The following is a 20580-nucleotide window of genomic DNA, read 5'->3' on the forward strand; positions in this document are numbered from 1 at the left end:
GTTTATACTCTGTTTCTTTGGATGTTTGGATATTTATTTGGATAGAGGTTTCTTAAATGACCGAACTTTCTGTGGTCATGTTGGAGATTCTCTATTGGGTACCATCACCTTAGAGAATGGAGTACCTCAAGGAAGTGCCTTAAGTGCCACCTTATTTTCGTATTACTAAATGTGTGCAGCCACCTGTTTCATGTTTGTTATTTGTTGATTTCTGTGGCTGAGAAACTACTACAGAACACTATATCTCACCTTGAAGCTTGGTCCAGGGTTACTGGTTTCACCTTTTAACCTTTCTTTCTTTTTCTGTTTAGTCTCTAGGAATTACCGTTCAGATATTACTTCAGAGGATGATATGTATGAGTGTAAATGAAGTGTACTCTTGTACAGTCTCAGTTCAACCATTCCTGAGATGTGTGGTTAATTGAAACCCAACCACCAAAGAACACTGGTATCCACAATCTAGTACTCAAATCCATATAAAAGTACCATATAATGCATATGATGCAACTGCCACTTGACTGTGCACCACATCCTTGTAGATTGCATCATAAATTTAAATTGCCCAAAACATTTATCAAATTTTTTCATCTGCCATTTTTGTTTGGATGATCGTAACCAACATTATGGATACCACGTGTCATGCTTGTTCAGTCTGCAGCATAGTTCGAATGATTCTGTGGGTTAAGTGCATCATTCCCCATGTTTTTGGCACAGCCATCTCTGAAGGTCAGGATCAGTTTGTATGTTCATATGCCTTTTGTTGACTGATCCCACCTCTCCTGTCATCTGCAGATGTCAGGAGAGACTGTGGCGATGCCAACACATCTGCCTTACCTGCCATCCTGTTCATCTCCTCTCTCTTCTGAAGAAGTAGATCCAGGGGCACAGTATGCTGGTGGCATTGTCTGAAATGGTCCTGCACCTGCAGCAAACTTTAAGGGAGACAGCCTTGTGTGCCTGACTACAAATTGTGTAGGAGTACAGAACAGACTGGTGCTCCATACCAATCTTAAAAAGAACACCACCTGGGACAAGATTCTCTGCTACCATCAGGGACATTATAGTTCCCCACATGATGGCCATTATCAACGAATGGCAGCAGCCATTTTATCGGCTTTAACCTATACCTTACTAATATCCACTGAAATTTCGCTTTTTATCTAACCACACCTCAAAATACAGTGCACGGGTAGGGTACCAACCCTCAATTTATTTGGTAGTAACTGTAAATGTAATTGGGGTCAGCTTCCACCTCCTAGAGGTGGAAGCTGGCCCGTAAAAGTCATGATGTTGGTCCCTCAGTCCTGTAGAACTCTGCGACTCATCCTAATCTGCATCTCTTCCTCAGCGGAATTGCCCATCACTGACCGTTCAGCGATTTAACATTGGATAATCCTCTTCAGGTGTGGGATGATATCACGACTCTTCTGTGCTTGGAAAATTGTGCCTGATAGTACACTGTTAAATGCATTTTTCACATCAAAAAATTCACCACCAGTATCACTACCCCCCTGTGGCCTCCAGCTCTTTGTGGAGGTCACAAAGAGGTGCGTGATAATCAGCACCTTGTCAAAAAACTTACCCAAATAATTGATCAAGAAGATCAACTTAAAGGATGCCAGGTTGCCTGCTCTCCTTCTTAAGGAGCGCAGACTTCCAGGACTCTAGAATCCATTTCCAGATGATGACATAGTTCAAAGCATCCACTATGCACCGCACAGCTAGTTTTACAACAAACTCATTGCATCCCACGGCACTATGCCTAACCCGGGGCTTCTCTGTGTTCGATGTTACTGCTGGTCACCATGAGCTCTTCTGTGGTGACAAGTGAGGTATCTATTTCCTCACAGTTTGTCTCACCACATTGAGGAAAGAGAATTTCTGTTTGTTGATTTTCTTGAATTTTTTTATCAATTTTGGTTGTGAAAGTAATGGAAAAAGTTCATACAAACATATGTTCTAAAATGTTTTGTTTTTGAGTTTAGATTAATTTAGCTCTGATTTCAGCTACCCCGTGAAATGAAGTCATTAGTCAATTCTTATGGTTTTTGAACTGAAAAGTCGAATAAAATAGGTTTCACAGTCATATCTGCTGTAGGTTTTGAGAAATCTGTATTGATATCCAATAAATTTGGGGGAAAAATCCCTATTTTTTATGTTACAATAACTTTGTTAAATGGCTGACACTTCATGATACACTGTTTGTATTCAACCTGTGAATTTGAGCTCCAATTCTTTTTTTTGTCATTAAAGATTGGATTATTCCTTGTACTTCACACTTGCAGGATCATGAATTGTAGCACTCATGAATGAATAACTAAACTATTTTTGCTAACAGCTGAATATCGACAAATAGCTGAGCTAAGCAACCACCATTGTACATTGCACCATGTACATTGCATATATAGGTGGCAAATTCAGTTGTGACTACAAATTTTAGCCACTTCAACATGATTTTATTTCTATTTCTACATTTGAAAACTGAAAATACAAAAAATATGTTGTTTTGGACTATTACTCATTTATATGCACAATACTGCAATATTGAATCATGAAAATTTTATGAATGGTATCCAAATCTTCATTATTAATTCACTTAAAAAAATTCAGGTGCTGCATTTGATCCATTAATCTATTCATCATTGTGTAAATTATTGGACCAATTTTCAAAAAAATGTTTTTCGGCATATTTATTTTATAATTAGGTAAATTAATTAGTAGTAGTAGTTGGTTAAATGTTTTTAGAAATCTAGAACTGTTACTGATTTTCAAATGAACCCAAAATAATCAAATATATAATTATATATATAATTATAATTATAATTATTTGTATATAATTTGATTTAATAGAACAAGTATGGTTTTTTTTTTTTAAATTTATGTTTAGAATATGTAGGAGGGTAAACCATTAGTATCTGTTTGGAACATACAGTATACACAGTAGGTGTGAATTAGTTAACCTTTCCATGTTTGTTCATCCAGTGGGTGCTTTTGTTGTATTGTTTAGATCTATATTTAGCTTCAGTGATAGGTCTTGCAAATTTTTTTTCTATCTAGCACAATCAATCTAGGACAACTCATTTTTATTGTGCTAATAACTTTTTACATTTTTCTCTTTCATCGGTTTTAACTAAAAATAATTATTTTAATTGTCTTTATCTTTCTGTACAGATTATTTTGAAAGTTTAGGTTACTGATCACTTAAGATTAAATATAAATACAGTTATGATTTTTATATATTATTAAATCCAAAAAGCAACCTTATTAAATAAAAGTACTTCTTATTTTGTTTTATATTTATTTTAATATTTCATCTAGAATATTATATTATACCTTTGTGATGAATTTTAAGATCAAGTAAAAATAATATCTGTGAATATCATGTTTTGTTAAAAAAATATTATACTTTGATGTTTTCATAGATAACTTTTTAAAGTTTAAAATCATTGTAAATGTCGTAAGATGATGTACTGTTATTTAGATCAATTTGTACGTATAATTTCTAACTCTTTTCCTTTGCAAACAGTATATGCTTAAATTCCAACAATACAATAGATTTACCCGATTATACTCACTATATTTTATGCTAGACACTTAAGCCATTATTTTAATTTTTTGTTGCAAACAAACCAATATATCTGGGATAGCAGGAAACAAAGCACCAAGACAAGCTCACAGGTGATCCCCGGAGAGCTAACTAAAGAAGAAAGTGCTACACCAGCTTCCATTTCATTGTCAGTATGGCAGCTTACCAAACCATCATACCTACTAATAAAATGATTCTGAGATATTCTACCCCTCTTTGAAAATTGATTTGGATGATCAATCTGCAGAAAGACTGCCAGTCCCATAGGAGTTCGGAATCATTTACTTTGTAATTCAAGATCTACTAAACCTCTCATGTGTGCTTCTTTACTTTTCTTCCTAACAGATATTAAAAACATTGGATTCCATCTAAAATATTTCTTTGACTTGCTCTAGGTGTGTTCCATTTTAGCCCTGTGATTTGGTGGCAATTCACTCAAAAGTTGTAAAACTTTTTCTAAAAATATTAGGATCGGTAATGTATGCAACTCATTACATGGGTTGCTCTATAACAAGGATTACCACAATTATATTATGTATACACACACACACACACACACACACACACACACACACACACACACACACACATGTGCATGCGCATACACACGCACGAGTATATCCATATTTATTATTTACAAATACAAGAGTAAACCTTCAGATCACTTTGTGCTGTAAAAAAAGGAAAATTATAAAAAAATATGGAAGGTTTTTTTTATAAAAGGTTATATTTTTATGGAAATACAATTTTTAAAATTAAAAAGAAATCTTTTCTGTTTTTAGCTTAAACCTATAAGTAAGTGTTCAATAAAACAAAGGACGACTTAAAATAGGATGTATGGAAGTATAATTTTATAATACTTTTCTATAAATTCATCCATTATTACAATAAAATACATTTTTCAATTTATTCCTCTCAAATTACGTTTTAAAGGAAAACTTTTTTTAAAATTAATTACATCTTAATTTTGGCTGTAATATCTAGTTTTTTTTTTAGAAATTTGGTGAACGATTAACCCCATTACAGAGGACTCTTGATGATGTTAATGATCAAGCAGCATTGTTTAGCTCAAATAATGTTGTGGTTTCACCATCAAATCTTAGCAGAATTCAGGATCTCAATACAAGGTAAAATTATTATTCTTTAACTCTATATTATAAGCTGTAAGATTTTTTTAAAATTGTGTTATGAACTAATTATTTAAATTCAGTAAAATTAAATATTCCACCTTATAGTTTGTTTGTTGATCTCCTAAGCACTTGGGATGATGATGATGAGTATGCTCAGATCTATGATGAAACATGGCAAGGTTTCTAAAATTATGGCAACCGGAAAAATATTACATTTATGAATTTAAACACCACTTAATTTAATTAGTATCTAGATAGTTTTTGAAAATTATCAATTATTCAGATTTGTAACATATGTTGGCAGCAATGCATTTGTGCAAGATAAAACTGTTTTGCTTGTTATTTTTATCTTACATTTGTAGTTAGTAACTTATTTGAATTTTAAAATCATTATCATTCATAATGTACCACCTGTATCATTCTTTCAGATGGAAATTGCTTCAGTTAGCAGTTGATGATAGATATAAACAACTTAGAGATTTTGGAAAGGATGGTACACCTCCAAATCAAAATTTCCTTTCCGCATCTGTTGATCCCCCTTGGGAGCGAGCAACCACTCCTAATAAAGTGCCTTACTACATCAAGTAATGAAATTAATCATATTTATTTTAATTTATATATTCTTAATTTAGTTATATAGGATTTCTTTTTAATAAATAAAAAAATTACAATATATATAAATAAATAGTTAATACTTTGTTTCGCAGTATTAAATCAATAGGATACTTTTTAAAATTTTCTTTTTTTTTATTTATTAAACTTTTGCTTAAATTTACAGGTTCTTTATTAACACAATATCTATGAGAGTATGTGATTAGAAACTTCATGCAGTTTTGAATTTAAACCTTAGTTTAGCTGATTAATTCATACCCTTTGTAATTATTAACATAAAACTACTAGGTAAAAATGATCAGCATTGGAGCATAGTAAAAAAAAAATTGTATGATAATAATTTTGATTTTAGTTGTTTAAACACAACAATTTTGGCATTATAATGATTAAGTTATGATGTAATTATTTACATTCAGTAAAATTAAATATTCTTCTTCTTTATAAGACTATCAATTTCCAACACTATAAACAAGGTGACAGCAGTGCCTTCATCTAGATAAATGCTACAGTTTATCACATTATAATTATATTAATATAAAATGTGTTGTTTTAATTAACTGACCAAGAAAAATCAATTATTCATTATGTATTATTTTAATTTGTATAATAAAAAATGAGTAATTAATTACTTCAAGAAAAATAAATAAATATTTTTAGGAATATCAGCTCATTAGGGTAATGTATTATAATATAGCTGGATCTAAAATAATAATTATTATTGTCTGTAAATTAAAATTTACTTAAATTATTCTTTAATCAATAGAAAAATGCATATTATTTTACATGTAAGTTGTATTAGTTAATGTACTTGTATTTCAATTTTATATGCATTTCAATTTTATATATATATATATTGATTTATTTTTGTTATAAAATTATATTTTATATTTTAATAATTTAGAAAATTGTTTAGGCAGCAGAATATAACTAATTATATTTTTTTATAAAATTATTTTTTTAACTAATTTTTCAGAATGTCTTTTATAGTATTACATTAAAAATTATTTAAAACATTAAAATTATATGGAACTATGTTTATATTGACTCGCATAAAAAAGTTATATCAGTGTTTGTGGTAGTAGACATACATTTCTACAATATGTCTGAGAAGTCCCCTATACCCGTGGGCATATTTTGAACATTTATAAATATTTGTATTTTTATTAATTATTCAGTGGTTCTACTGTAACGGTGAAGGCTTCTGCTAAATTGTAACACTGTTCTTCATTTTTGTATATTGTGAGTTATTGGTAATGAGCTGAAGCCCCATCTTGCTGAATCCAGACATATTCCATTACTCTCTTCTCTTGATGCTGAAGTAAAATTTGCATTTAATAATACCTCTATTCTCATATTTTTAAAAACATATGATCCAAACAGGTGTCAAAATATCCTGGCCCATATCATGATATATGGTGGATTCCTTTCCAACTAGTGCACAAAATCAACATTCTCCTTAGCTCAGAAAACTGCATTCTTGGCTCCTGAACTGTGATAAATTGCATTATCAGAAAACAACACTTGTCTGGGATACCGCATCTGGAAATTGTGTTAATAAACCATGGCAAGCTGCAGTACACTGTTCTTTATCTCCATTAAGTAATTCATTCATAAAAGTTAGTCAAAATAGTCTCATATTTCTTTAATATGATCTAGCATTGTTGACTACAGTGTATTAAGTTTGGCTGCTTGTTTACGAATAGTTGTAAATGGAGACAGATCAGTCAAATTGGTGATGGCTCATGTTTGTACTTATACCTTCTTTTGACCTCTTTGCAGTCTGTCTTTAATACTGCCAAAACCAAACATCATGCATTGTTGAAGAGTTAAAGCTTTCACAAAATGCATTCAATATTTGTGGTATTGTTTCCCCATTCATGCACCCAAACACATGTTACCAACTGCTCCTCAGCATTATAACTGCTTATGCTCACATGACCTATGAAATGCAAATTGAAATTAGAGATTAAGTGAGCATTCTTTGTGAACTTGAAAGCAAGGGTATCATTTGTCATAAAGAAACTATTTCTTAGAAACCAAATAATTCTAAATAAAAGCTCTTGCCCAATTTCTCCGGTCGTCTTATGAATGACCTATTAGCCCTGAAAAGGGTTGTTTGGGGTCATATAAGGTGGCCCTGAAAAGGGGCATTTGTGTGTTTGATAAGGTAGCCATGAAAAAGGCTGTTGAATCCAGGTGATGTTGGCTTGGCACGATGTTGTAATCTGGGAGTTGGACCAAGCTTCCCCTAAATGGCAGTTGGGTTCTTTCTACAGCATGGCATTGGTAGCCGCCAGAGCCACAAAGTGTTGGGTTGGCATTAGTCTGCCATCGGTGCAACTGAGGTGATTTTCCCTGAGTGATGCTCATCTGGCTCCATCTTCACTACTTTGGCCTCCTGGTGCTGGCAGCAGGCCTACTACTACGATAGGTATGTGGCCCATCACTGGGAATCCCAACATTGGGCCAGCTCCTGCTGATAGGCACATTGGTTGGGCCGCCGACCAGGGCTCTTGAAGCCCAGCGGGTGGGTTGGAAATGTGGTGTCTGCATCCAGCGACTCCCTTCAGTGGGCTGACTAGGCCTGCTGTTCTACCAGAACAGCAGCCACCAGGAGGTCCCATGTTGGGTCAGCCAGTGTATGTGTTCCTACTTCCATCTTCTTCTTGATGGTGGTCTGAAAGCAAGTGCTTTCGCCTTCCTGTGTTGCTGCTTATATAACCATTGGTGCATGGTAGGGTATTGCATGCGCAGTGGCTTGATAGGGAGAGTGTATATGCATGAGCCGTCATGAACAAAGCAGGTTGCAACAAAATGATGAGAAGAAGCAGAGATCTCAACAAGAATATGGAATGTGGAAGTAAAAATAAAACAATAACCAAAAAATCTAATTTAATTATATTTCATTTAGATGCATCTTAGAGAAACTTTCTTAAATATTTTTGTTTTAAAAGAATTGTGAAATTGTTTAATTGTGATAAAAAAAATGTTCTTCACTTTTGAGGAAAATTAATTAAAAGGTTTTCTTGCATGTTTTGTTTATTTCTTATATTGTTTTGTTACTCACATAAAACAAAAATGTCTTTGATTACATTAAGCAAATCTATTTTTATATTTGTATATGAAATGGTTTGTTGACTTTAAAAACCGTAGTTTTTAAAACCATCTTTGCTTGATCAGTTTTCTATTTTAGATAATCGTAATCATAAATTTGTTTAAGGAATCACTTTGGTCAATATAATTGGGAAATTTATTATTTTAAATTGTATTATTTATTATTTTATGCACTTAGTAGCAATGAAATTTAAATGTAAGGATAGTGAACTAGAAATACTTGACAAAACATTCACAATGTTAATTGTACAAGGGTTGAAGCAATCTTTTTTCTTATTTGATTATTTTGTATTGTTTCAGTCATCAATTGGAGATGACGTACTGGGACCACCCAAAAATGATGGACCTTATGAGTACATTATCAGAGTTTAATGAAGTTCGCTTTTCAGCTTACAGAACAGCTATGAAGTTACGGACTGTACAAAAGAGAATGTGCCGTAAGTTGCTTATTAGCATAAAAACTGTATCTAATAATTTATTTATTTTTGGTTATGGCAATTGTGTGGTTTTATTTTCTGTATTAAATTTAGTGATTAATAAAAAATATAATTTTTAGTCTGTTTTTCCTGTTGTTTGTATTCGTTTTGTTGCAACTTATAATACATTTTTTTTGGTATTATTTTTCATGAGATGTAACGAGCTGAGTTACATGTTTTGTTTTGTTGTTTTTTTTTGGGGGGGGTGTAGAAAGGATGTATTAAGTGATAAGGTTAAACCTACATTGATCATATCCAGAATTTTTTGTATATTAGTTGATTTATAAAGTGAACTGCCAAGATAAAAAATAATTAAACTTATTAAATGTTATTTTTTAATAATTCATGTTAACGCTTGGTACTTTTAATATAGTGATGGTCCTGCTGTTTCTTACTCTGGCATCATCTAATGTTATTGTTCGTTGCTTCCTTGAGTTAGGAAAATATATAGTTTAAGTATATTATATTATACTAGTATATTATATGCAATCCCATTTGTTAGTATATTATATTTTAATCCCATCTATTCATGTAATATTTGATTGTATTTTATATTTCATTATGTTCAAGTATTTTTAAGATGTAATCCTTTCTTTGTATACTTATTCAGTATATCAAGATTCTTGTTAATGTTGGATTCATAATCTACATCTATAACATGTTGGTAAACATTAACTTTAAGCTCCAATATAGTGGCTTTAAATGTTCATTATATCTTTGAGGCTGTGTTCTATTTATATAGTGTAAAATAATGTGATCACAGCTGATCAGATAGTCCAGTTTATATGTTACAGGAGCATAGTATTTGCTGATAGTGTTTAGTTTCTTGTTCTTAAAGCTATATTGTATATAGCTTTTTAAAATTGTGAACAATTTTTTCTAAATCTATGTTTATGTATGTGAATCTAGTGTATTTTTTAAAATTTATTTATCATTGCTTACTTTAAAAATTATTGTATGCAAGATTTTGGCTCATAATTACAGATATAAAAATAAAAAATAAATAATTTAAATTAAAAATCAAATTAATATAAATTTCAAAGACATAATTTATCAATTGTGTTAGATTGTGTTAAAATGCATACGTACACGTTTTTCTAAATTTATTACCTAAAATTATTATAGTCATTACTGTTTTTGATTCTTTAAAAATATATCATCTATTTTATTTATATTATTGAGGTTATTTTTAAATAATAACCAGTCTGAAATTTGTGAATCATTAAAAATAGTATTAGAATTATTCCATCTTCTTATTAAATATTTTTAATTAAATTCAATTTATTAACCATATGTTGTATAAACTTTTATACAACCATGAGTAAATTTTTTCATGTCAAATCGTGACAGACTTCCTCACTGTCGTGCCACAAATTGGAAGTAATATTGCATAGTAGGACAATAAATTATATATTTATCAATTGAAGAGAATAAAATTTAGACCCCCCCCCTATATGATTTTTGAATATACCTCTGATTATGGTAATGATTATCATATCAGAAATGAATAGTTACATCGTTGTTTGTGTAAGTCTATTGTGAATCACTTTACACTAGTTACTTATTATTGGCTTCTATCAATACAAAGAGATTGACTGTTTGCCAGGTTACAGCAAGTATATATTTTAATTCAGAATATTGATTGAAATAAATAAAGTAAAATATTAATTTAATTTCTCTTCATCTCTCTTTTTTGTTGTATGATTATAAAAGTATGATTTTAATGAAATTGTTCAGTTAGAAATCTTTTTATTATTAATGTTCAGTTATTTATTACTATGTATCTATAAATAGCAATAAATAATTTAATAATTTTTTCTATTGTTAATGATTATCTATTCTTATTTACAGTGGACTTATTAAGCTTGTCTCGTGCAATTGAATCATTTGATAGTCATGGGTTGCGTGCTCAAAATGATAAGCTGCTAGATGTTACAGATATGGTTACTGTATTAGCAAGTCTTTATGAACTACTTGCTGCTGAAAATCCCTCCCTTGTTAATGTTCCTCTTTGCCTTGATCTTGCTGTTAACTGGCTGCTCAATATTTATGACAGGTACATTACTTATATTAACAATAATTATTTATATATATATATTTAAAAAATTTAATACAATTACAAATATTATTTTATACTGGCAACACTAGTATTTCTTGTTGTTTAACATGTTAGAATGCACGCTAAAGAAGAATCTGAACAATTTTGTTCAAGAGTTATATTTATTTATGTTTTAATATAAATTTATCTGTTGAATAACTTTTATTATTATAGCCCATAAAATAAGTTCTTACTTACTAGTATAGTTATTTATTCATAAATTATTGAAAGTAAAATTATTTACTTTAAAATTATTTTGATGTAAAAATTTATAACATTAGAATAACATTAAAAAATTTTACTTTTACAAAGAAAATAAAGATTATCTGTGATAATATATATAATTATATATATATTTTTTTGTTTAGTCAACGCACAGGGCAAGTTAGAGTTCTCTCCTTTAAAGTTGGCCTTGTCCTTCTATGTAAAGGTCATCTTGAAGAAAAATACAGATGTAAGTATGTAATTCTTTATATATTCACTTGTTATTTTATTTAATAATTTATATTCTGTTCTGGGGGATATTGCTTTGGAGTCGAGTTTAGGATTTGGGTGCTTACTATGAATCTGGTCCTGAAGGTAGAGCAGTTTTTTATGACTTTCTTACCAGGTGATCCATTATATTTCTGAATCCTTGTGATTCGAATGGTTCCGGGGAAGTGTTTCTCATTTCTTTAATATTTTATGTTTTGTTAATGTATCATCTATAAGTGTTTTGAGTTTTCCTACTTTTATTAAAGAATTGATGTTTAATAAAAGGGTTGCTACTATATATAATAAATTTTTTGGGTTGTTCAGATGCTCCGACTCCATATCTTATAAGTGACTGCCCTCTGAATCCGAGGGCAGTCTTTTCAAGTCTTTGCTTGACGGCGGATTTTTCCGTAAAAGACTCCATATTTGACTGTCATAGGGTGTCAACCTTGGGATTGCTCCCTAGTTACAACTACAGTTGTTAACTGTAGAGGGATTTGTTTTAGTTCCCAAAGAAAAGTTCATCATACCTTTCTAAGGTGTCCAGCTGCACCGTGTGGAGGAATGGACCACTTTTTATTGAGAAGATGGAAAAAGGTGGTGAGTTACAAAAATGGCCGTAGGACCTGCATTATATTAAATAATTCACTTTAAATTCTTTATGGTGTTTTTTTTAAATATTTTCACAAACAAAATAGATAATCAATTTTGGTTTATGCCTATTTAAAGCATTATGTAAGCTGATTACCCTGATTTGATTATATATAAAATTTTCCTTATTTTATTTTTATTAAAGAAAATAAAACATTATTTGAACATGAAAAAAAAGTTAAGGATACTATGGAAAGTAAACACCGATTTTGTTTTATAATAAATTTATTACATTTATTTTAACTTTAATATATACATCATAATCTACATTTTTTAATCTTTTTTTTTTGCATAATCACCTAAATTCAAGCATTCATCAAATCTTGGCACAATTTTTTGTATACTCTCTGAGCTGCCAGTCCATTTAGCCAGACACAAGAGTATGTTGATGTCATCATTACTTTCATAGTGGGTCCTGCCAAGAAACTTCATCAATTTTGTAAACAACTGGAAATTGATAGCTTGGAGCAAGATCTGAACTTGTGGAGGATGATAAAAATCATCCTATACAAAACCTTTGAGAAGTTCACAACCTTTGAGAAGTTTTTTTTTACAGAATGTGGACGTACGTTGTCATGAAACACACTCCACAAGTCAAAAGACCATGCCGGTGTTATTTTGAATTGTGAGATGAAATTTCATCATAATTTCTGATGTCTGCATTAATTGTCTCTTTGTGAGGCATAAACTTACATAGCAAGACTACATGACAATCATGAAACATTGTGGCCGTTACTTTGCATTTTGAAAGTGTTTGTTTGAAGGCAAGTTTACCTTGGATTTGAAGGCAATCAAGAATGATGCCATTGACGTGATTAATGTTAACTCTGATTTGTAGGGTGAAATCCATGTTGCGTCACTAGGTGATCCAGCATTTCATCACCATCTTTATGATACCACTCCAGAACTCTGATAATCATTATTTTTATATATACTATAAACTTTGCTCATCTTGTAATTTGTAATGCTTCTCTTTATGATTTTCATGTTTTCCCTTGATCCTTCTTGCCAAATGCTGCAGTTGTTCCTTTTTGTAACCCATGGAATAGCGTACTTATCATTTCTGAACTATCTGTTTTGTATATTATTATTATTATTCAATCCTACCTGTACTGTGTATTATTATAGTCAGATGTGAAAAAACAAACGTTTTTTTTAACTGATAAACAGATTTAATGTGGTAACAGAGTGGTGCTTTTATGCTGAAGTCATTTGTTAAGAAAATCTTAATTTTATTTTCCTATGTTCTGTTAATTTCATATAATAAATAAATATTTTATTTGATTGTTTTACCTAATTAAAAAATATATATATATTTTCAGATTTGTTCCGACTGATAGCTGATCCTAATAGATTAGTAGATCAACGTAAATTAGGATTACTTCTCCATGATTGTATACAGATACCTCGACAGCTTGGTGAAGTTGCAGCTTTCGGTGGTTCAAATATTGAACCATCTGTTAGAAGTTGTTTTGAAATGGCTGGAAAAGATAAGACTGTTATTGAGGTTTGTAGTTTTATTTTTTTTCATACTTCTCAAATTGGTATTTATAATTATGAATACTTAAAACTAAATTAAATATGTATGTAAAATAACAGTTAGAAAAGGTGAAATGGAAAATTATCAGATGCTGAGAAAAACAAAATTATCTTTTGATAAGATCTCACCGTTTTATATTTTGCTATAATAAGGCCAGACTTTTTAGCAGATTAGATGTAGAAAAATACAATTAAAGGCATTTTATCAATTTTAATTTTATTTTTAAATTCAAAATATCTTTGCATAAAGTTTTTTGAAGAAAACAATTCTAATTCCATCTAGTAAACATCTGAAATCAGTTATTATTACTTTTTTTTTTTTTTTTTTTGTCTTCAGTCATTTGACTGGTTTGATGCAGCTCTCCAAGATTCCCTATCTAGTGCTAGTCGTTAGTCGTTTCATTTCAGTATACCCTCTACATCCTACATCCCTAACAATTTGTTTTACATATTCCAAACGTGGCCTGCCTACACAATATTTCCCTTCTACCTGTCCTTCCAATATTAAAGCGACTATTCCAGGATGCCTTAGTATGTGGCCTATAAGTCTGTCTCTTCTTTTAACTATATTTTTCCAAATGCTTCTTACTTCATCTATTTGCCGCAATACCTCTTCATTTGTCACTTTATCCACCCATCTGATTTTTAACATTCTCCTATAGCACCACATTCAAAAGCTTCTAATCTTTTCTTCTCAGATACTCCGATCGTCCAAGTTTCACTTCCATATAAAGCGACACTCCAAACATACACTTTCAAAAATCTTTTCCTGACATTTAAATTAATTTTTGATGTAAACAAATTATATTTCTTACTGAAGGCTCTTTAGCTTGTGCTATTCGGCATTTTATATCGCTCCTGCTTCGTCCATCTTTAGTAATTCTACTTCCCAAATAACAAAATTCTTCTACCTCCATAATCTTTTCTCCTCCTATTTTCACATTCAGTGGTCCATCTTTGTTATTTCTACTATATTTCATTACTTTTGATTTGTTCTTGTTTATTTTCATGCGATAGTTCTTGCGTAGGACTTCATTGTTTCTTCTAAATCCTTTTTACTCTCGGCTAGAATTACTATATCATCAGCAAATCGTAGCATCTTTATCTTTTCACCTTGTACTGTTACTCCGAATCTAAATTGTTCTTTAACATCATTAACTGCTAGTTCCATGTAAATATTAAAAAAGTAACGGAGATAGGGAACATCCTTGTCGGACTCCCTTTCTTATTACGGCTTCTTTCTTATGTTCTTCAATTGTTACTGTTGCTGTTTGGTTCCTGTTCATGTTAGCAATTGTTCTTCTATCTCTGTATTTGAACCCTAATTTTTTTAAAATGCAGAACATTTTATTCCAGTCTACGTTATCGAATGCCTTTTCTAGGTCTATAAACGCCAAGTATGTTAGTTTGTTTTTCTTTAATCTTCCTTCTACTATTAATCTGTGGCCTAAAATTGCTTCCCTTGTCCCTATACTTTTCCTGAAACCAAATTGGTCTTCTCCTAACACTTCTTCCACTCTCCTCTCAATTCTTCTGTATAGAATTCTAGTTAAGATTTTTGATGCATGACTAGTTAAACTAATTGTTCTGTATTCTTCTTTTTATCTGCCCCTGCTTTCTTTGGTGTCATGACTATAACACTTTTTTTGAAGTCTGACGGAAATTCCCCTTTTTCATAAATATTACACACCAGTTTGTATAATCTATCAATCGCTTCCTCACCTGCACTGCGCAGTAATTCTACAGGTATTCCGTCTATTCCAGGAGCCTTTCTGTCATTTAAATCTTTTAATGCTCTCTTAAATTCAGATCTCAGAATTGTTTCTCCCATTTCATCCTCCTCAACTTCTTCTTCTTCCTCTATAACACCATTTTCTCCGTATAACTCTTCAATATATTCCACCCATCTATCGACTTTACCTTTCGTATTATATATTGGTGTACCATCTTTGTTTAACACATTATTAGATTTCAATTTATGTACCCCAAAATTTTCCTTTACTTTCCTGTATGCTCCGTCTATTTTACCAATGTTCATTTCTCTTTCCACTTCTGAACACTTTTCTTTAATCCACTCTTCTTTCGCCAGTTTGCACTTCCTGTTTATAGCATTTCTTAGTTGCCGATAGTTCCTTTTACTTTCTTCATCACTAGCATTCTTATATTTTCTACGTTCATCCATCAGCTGCAATATATCATCTGAAACCCAAGGTTTTCTACCAGTTCTCTTTATTCCGCGTAAGTTTGCTTCTGCTGATTTAAGAATTTCCTTTTTAACATTCTCCCATTCTTCTTCTACATTTTCTACCTTATCTTTTTTACCCAGACCTCTTGCGATGTCCTCCTCAAAAATCTTCTTTACCTCCTCTTCCTCAAGCTTCTCTAAATTCCACCGATTCATCTGACACCTTTTCTTCAGGTTTTTAAACCCCAATCTACATTTCATTATCACCAAATTATGGTCGCTATCAATGTCTGCTCCAGGGTAAGTTTTGCAGTCAACGAGTTGATTTCTAAATCTTTTCTTAACCATGATATAACCTATCTGATACCTTGCAGTATCGCCTGGCTTTTTCCAAGTGTATATTCTTCTATTATGATTTTTAAATTGGGTGTTGGCAATTACTAAATTATACTTCGTGCAAAACTCTATAAGTCGGTCCCCTCTTTCATTCCTTTTGCCCAGCCCGTATTCACCCACTATATTTCCTTCCTTGCCTTTTCCAATGCTTGCATTCCAATCTCCAACTATTATTAAATTTTCATCTCCTTTTACGTGTTTAATTGCTTCATCAATCTCTTCGTATACACACTACCTCATCATCATCATGGGCGCTTGTAGGCATATAGACGTTAACAATCGTTGTCGGTTTAGGTTTTGATTTTATCCTTATTACAATGATTCTATCGCTATGCGTTTTGAAATACTCTACTCTCTTCCCTATCTTCTTGTTCATCACGAAACCTACTCCTGCCTGCCCATTATTTGAAGCTGAGTTAATTACTCTAAAATCACCTGACCAAAAGTCGCCTTCCTCTTCCCACTAAACCTCACTAATTCCTACTACATCCATATTTATCCTATCCTTCCCTTTTTAAATTTTCTAGCCTACCAACCTTTTTTAAGCTTCTAACATTCCACGCTCCGACTTGTAGAATGTTATTTTTTAATTTTCTGGTGACCCCTTCCTTAGTAGTCCCCACCCGGAGATCTGAACAGGGGACTAGTTTACCTCCGGAATATTTTACCAAGGAAGGCGCCTTCATCATTGCTATATGAAAATGCAGAGAGCCACATTTTCTTGGAAAAAAAGCAGCTGTAGTTTTGCATTTCTTGCAGCTGCGCAGTACTCAGAGAACTGAGTGTTGATATGGCCGTTAATGTGACTCACACCCCTAACAACTACTGAAAGAGCTGCTGCCCTCTTTCAGGAATCATTCCTTAGTCTGGCTCTCAACAGATACCTCTCCGATATGGTTGCACCTTCGGTCCAGCTACTCTGTATCCCTGAGCACTCAAGCCCCCCACCAACGGCAAGGTCTCATGATTCATAGAGGAGGTATTATTACTTATGAGTTTAATAAACCTGTTGAACACTGCAAGATGTCTTGAAAGTTCTGTACAATGAAAACAGTATTTTGATTTTTAAGCTCAGCAATATCTTGGGTCTAAAATTCAACTTTACTTGGCATAGTACTGAATTTTTTTGTATATTTTTGAATATTTATTTTTTTGTAACTGAATTTTTCTGTTTATCGACACTTATAAGTTAAATATAAATTTGTGCACATTTGATTAAATAGTTAGACAATTGGCATGTCTGTCACACCAATGTATATGTATGGTGTAAGTATGTTGTATACATGAAATAGTATTACTGAGATTTATCCATATCTCTTAGTATATAAATGGATAATACCATTTTTTTATGTGATGTGATTTGTTAAATCCATTTCATTCACTATCTAATGTACAGAAACTCATCCATAGTTTCATGTATTAATATTTGGAAACCGCAATATAAATGTTAATTTTTGCTGAAGTGTTAGCCATATTGAACTGTAAATGCTGAATAAGCTGATTGATACTGTAAAGAAGATTATATATAGACCTGTACTCTAATGATTTAAAATGGTTCCTAGCAAGTGGTTGTAAAATTAGACAGTTATGTATCAAACTGTTAGAATCTCCCAGCTGTATTGTAGTTAATACAACTCAACTAAAAAGCCAACATTCACTAAGCAGATCAGACAACATAAAAACAGACCATACCAAAGTGACAGTTTTGAAGCGATGAAAATAATTTGTTTAATTTTCTAACATTAGACTAGAATTTGATTTCAGATTTGGTTGCGTTTTATTTAGCTTTCTCTTTCTCTTTAGCCTCCGAAAATAAGTTATTACTTCAGAGGATGAATGAGAATGATATGTATGAATATGTACATTAAGTGTATAGTCTTGTACAGTTTCAGGTGCACCATTTTTGAGATGTGTGGTTAATTGAAAACCAAGAACACTGTATCCACAATCTAGTATTCAAATCTATATAAAAGTAACTATCATTAATAGAATTTGAACCGTAGAACTCTCAAATTCAAATTCAGCTGATTTGTGATTATGAGTTCACCACTAGACTAACCTGGTGGGTACTTTTTATTTTAAAAGTTTATTATATAGATTATTAAACAGTTATTCTGGCGTTTTCTTATTAAATATGTAGAAAAGGATGCCAGGTAAAAATAATGTTTTTTTTTTAATTTTCTTCCATAGTTATTGTTTGGGGGGGATCCCTTTCACCCTTTTTTCTGTAGTGTTTTTTCTTGGCCTTTATATGATGATGTTTACATAACATATTTGCTTTTATGATTAATGTAATATTTTCATAATAAAATAAACTTCACTCACTGTATTTTGTTTCCCTTAAAAATTTATTTGGTAGTGTATAGTAACTGAAGAATTTATTAAAGCATTTGGCTCTAAAAAATTATGTAATCTTTTTCAGGCTGTGCACTTCCTTAATTGGTTGCAGCAAGAGCCTCAGAGCATGGTGTGGTTACCAGTTTTGCATAGGCTATCAGCTGCTGAAACAGCGAAACATCAAGCTAAATGTAATATTTGTAAAGAATATCCTATTGTTGGGTTCAGGTTTGTATATTTATTTTTTATACTACTTTACATATTAATTATTAATGGTATATTAAAATATCTGTTTGTTTTAATGTTATTTCTACTGAATTAGTTTTTTTCTTACTTTTTTTATAATTAATTCACTATATAAGCTTGTGTGTGAGAATATTAATGGAAATGTTATAGCATATGAAAAATGCCATGCTTGAGCAGGATTCAAACCTGGGACCTCCAGATGAAAGGCCAAGATGCTACCACTCTGCCATGGAGATTGGCGTATGCCAAAGTTTTAATGCCATACCACTTAAATCATTGATAAAATAAATATACAGATACTGGATGATCTATCCATAGTATGAATAAAAATAACAGGTTGTAATTTAGTACAAGTTTTAAAATTACTGAAATCTTTATTTTTTATTTTTTTGCATTATATAGTTCAGCGTAGTAAATGTAAGAAATATTTTGGTATTACTAAGTGTTGTTTCTGCTCTGATGTTTTTACCAACAATACATTCTATTCAATTACATCTTAATACAAACTCATATCTAATCTTGGTTTGTTTTATGTTTAATATATTATCAGATTATATTCCTTTGTTTTAACAAGATCAAACTTCGTTTCTCTTTTTCTCATTTATAGTATTTGGTTCTAAAAATATTTTTCTTATTTTTAGAAAAATACTCCACCAAAGTCTTAACACATACCACTCACCACTACCACCCTTGCCAACATCATCATATAGTTTGAGGCAGGTCCTTTTATTCCATGATTATCAATATTCTCTCTATTTTTAGCTAAACCTTTTGAGGTCTTTGATAACTCCATTTTCCTTCTAAATTCCTTTTACATTAATTCTTACTTTTTTTTACTTAGAACATTTCCTTCAGAAGAAAAATATTTAACTATAAAATCTGAATTAAAAATAAAATAATAAATAGTTCATGTGATTATAATTTATAATTAAGAAAGAAAGAAAAGGGAGCCTTCCACTTTTATTTATCTGCTTTTTTTAGCATAGTCATTTCTGAGCAGTATGCATTGTAATGAATAACGTTCTATTTCCACAAATACCAATTTGTTATCAAGTTACAAGAATTTATATGTGACTAGCTATTTATTACTTTTATGAGATATGGAAGTTTGTTCTGCAGTATGTTGTCTTACTTTACTGATTGATATAATTCCTCTCTTTCTCTCTTATTAACTAGGATTAATTAAATTTAATTTAATTAAACTGAAGGATTCAATCGATATTTAAGGACAGTTATTATGGAATTAAATTTAAATTTTTGAATTATCAGTTTCTTTGTTTTTGAATGAGGAATCTAATGTTAAGATATACTGAACAATACATTACAAATTTTATGCTGTTATTTATTATTAAGAAAAAATGTCTATTATAATCGATGTTCAGGCAGCTTTAATTATTTTTAATATAAAAGTTATGCTTTACTGTCACGCTTTTTTATATTTATTTTCAGCTTTTCAGACTCTTAAAATTGAAGGAAAAAATACAGCAATTCTTAAGTAATCATAAAAATAAGAAATTTGTTTCTTTGTATTTTCCTTTTACAAATATGTATTTAAATAAAATTTGTTTTGCATTACAGATACCGATGTCTGAAATGTTTCAATTTTGACATGTGTCAAAATTGTTTCTTCTCAGGTCGTAAAGCAAAGAATCATAAGTTAACTCATCCTATGCAAGAATATTGCACTGCAGTAAGTTAAACATTTTTTTTATTAGTTTGAATATCTGATTACATTT

The 20580-nt window shown here is 31.0% G+C and overlaps 1 protein-coding gene across 3 annotated transcripts in view; it reads left to right on the forward strand.

Annotated features, from left to right (window-relative positions):
* Nucleotides 1-20580, forward strand: part of Dys (Dystrophin) — a 1915508-nt gene that overhangs the window by 1858966 nt on the left and 35962 nt on the right. For all 3 annotated transcript variants that reach the window (XM_075370745.1, XM_075370746.1, XM_075370747.1), the window contains 8 exons: nucleotides 4583-4713; nucleotides 5145-5300; nucleotides 8743-8879; nucleotides 10770-10974; nucleotides 11385-11470; nucleotides 13464-13648; nucleotides 18684-18826; nucleotides 20423-20534. In XM_075370745.1, coding sequence (XP_075226860.1) covers nucleotides 4583-4713; nucleotides 5145-5300; nucleotides 8743-8879; nucleotides 10770-10974; nucleotides 11385-11470; nucleotides 13464-13648; nucleotides 18684-18826; nucleotides 20423-20534 — 1155 coding nt within the window. The remainder of the gene's footprint in view (nucleotides 1-4582; nucleotides 4714-5144; nucleotides 5301-8742; nucleotides 8880-10769; nucleotides 10975-11384; nucleotides 11471-13463; nucleotides 13649-18683; nucleotides 18827-20422; nucleotides 20535-20580) is intronic.

This window comes from Lycorma delicatula, chromosome 7, assembly GCF_047948215.1.
Source record: "Lycorma delicatula isolate Av1 chromosome 7, ASM4794821v1, whole genome shotgun sequence".
Lineage (NCBI taxonomy): Eukaryota > Metazoa > Arthropoda > Insecta > Hemiptera > Fulgoridae > Lycorma > Lycorma delicatula.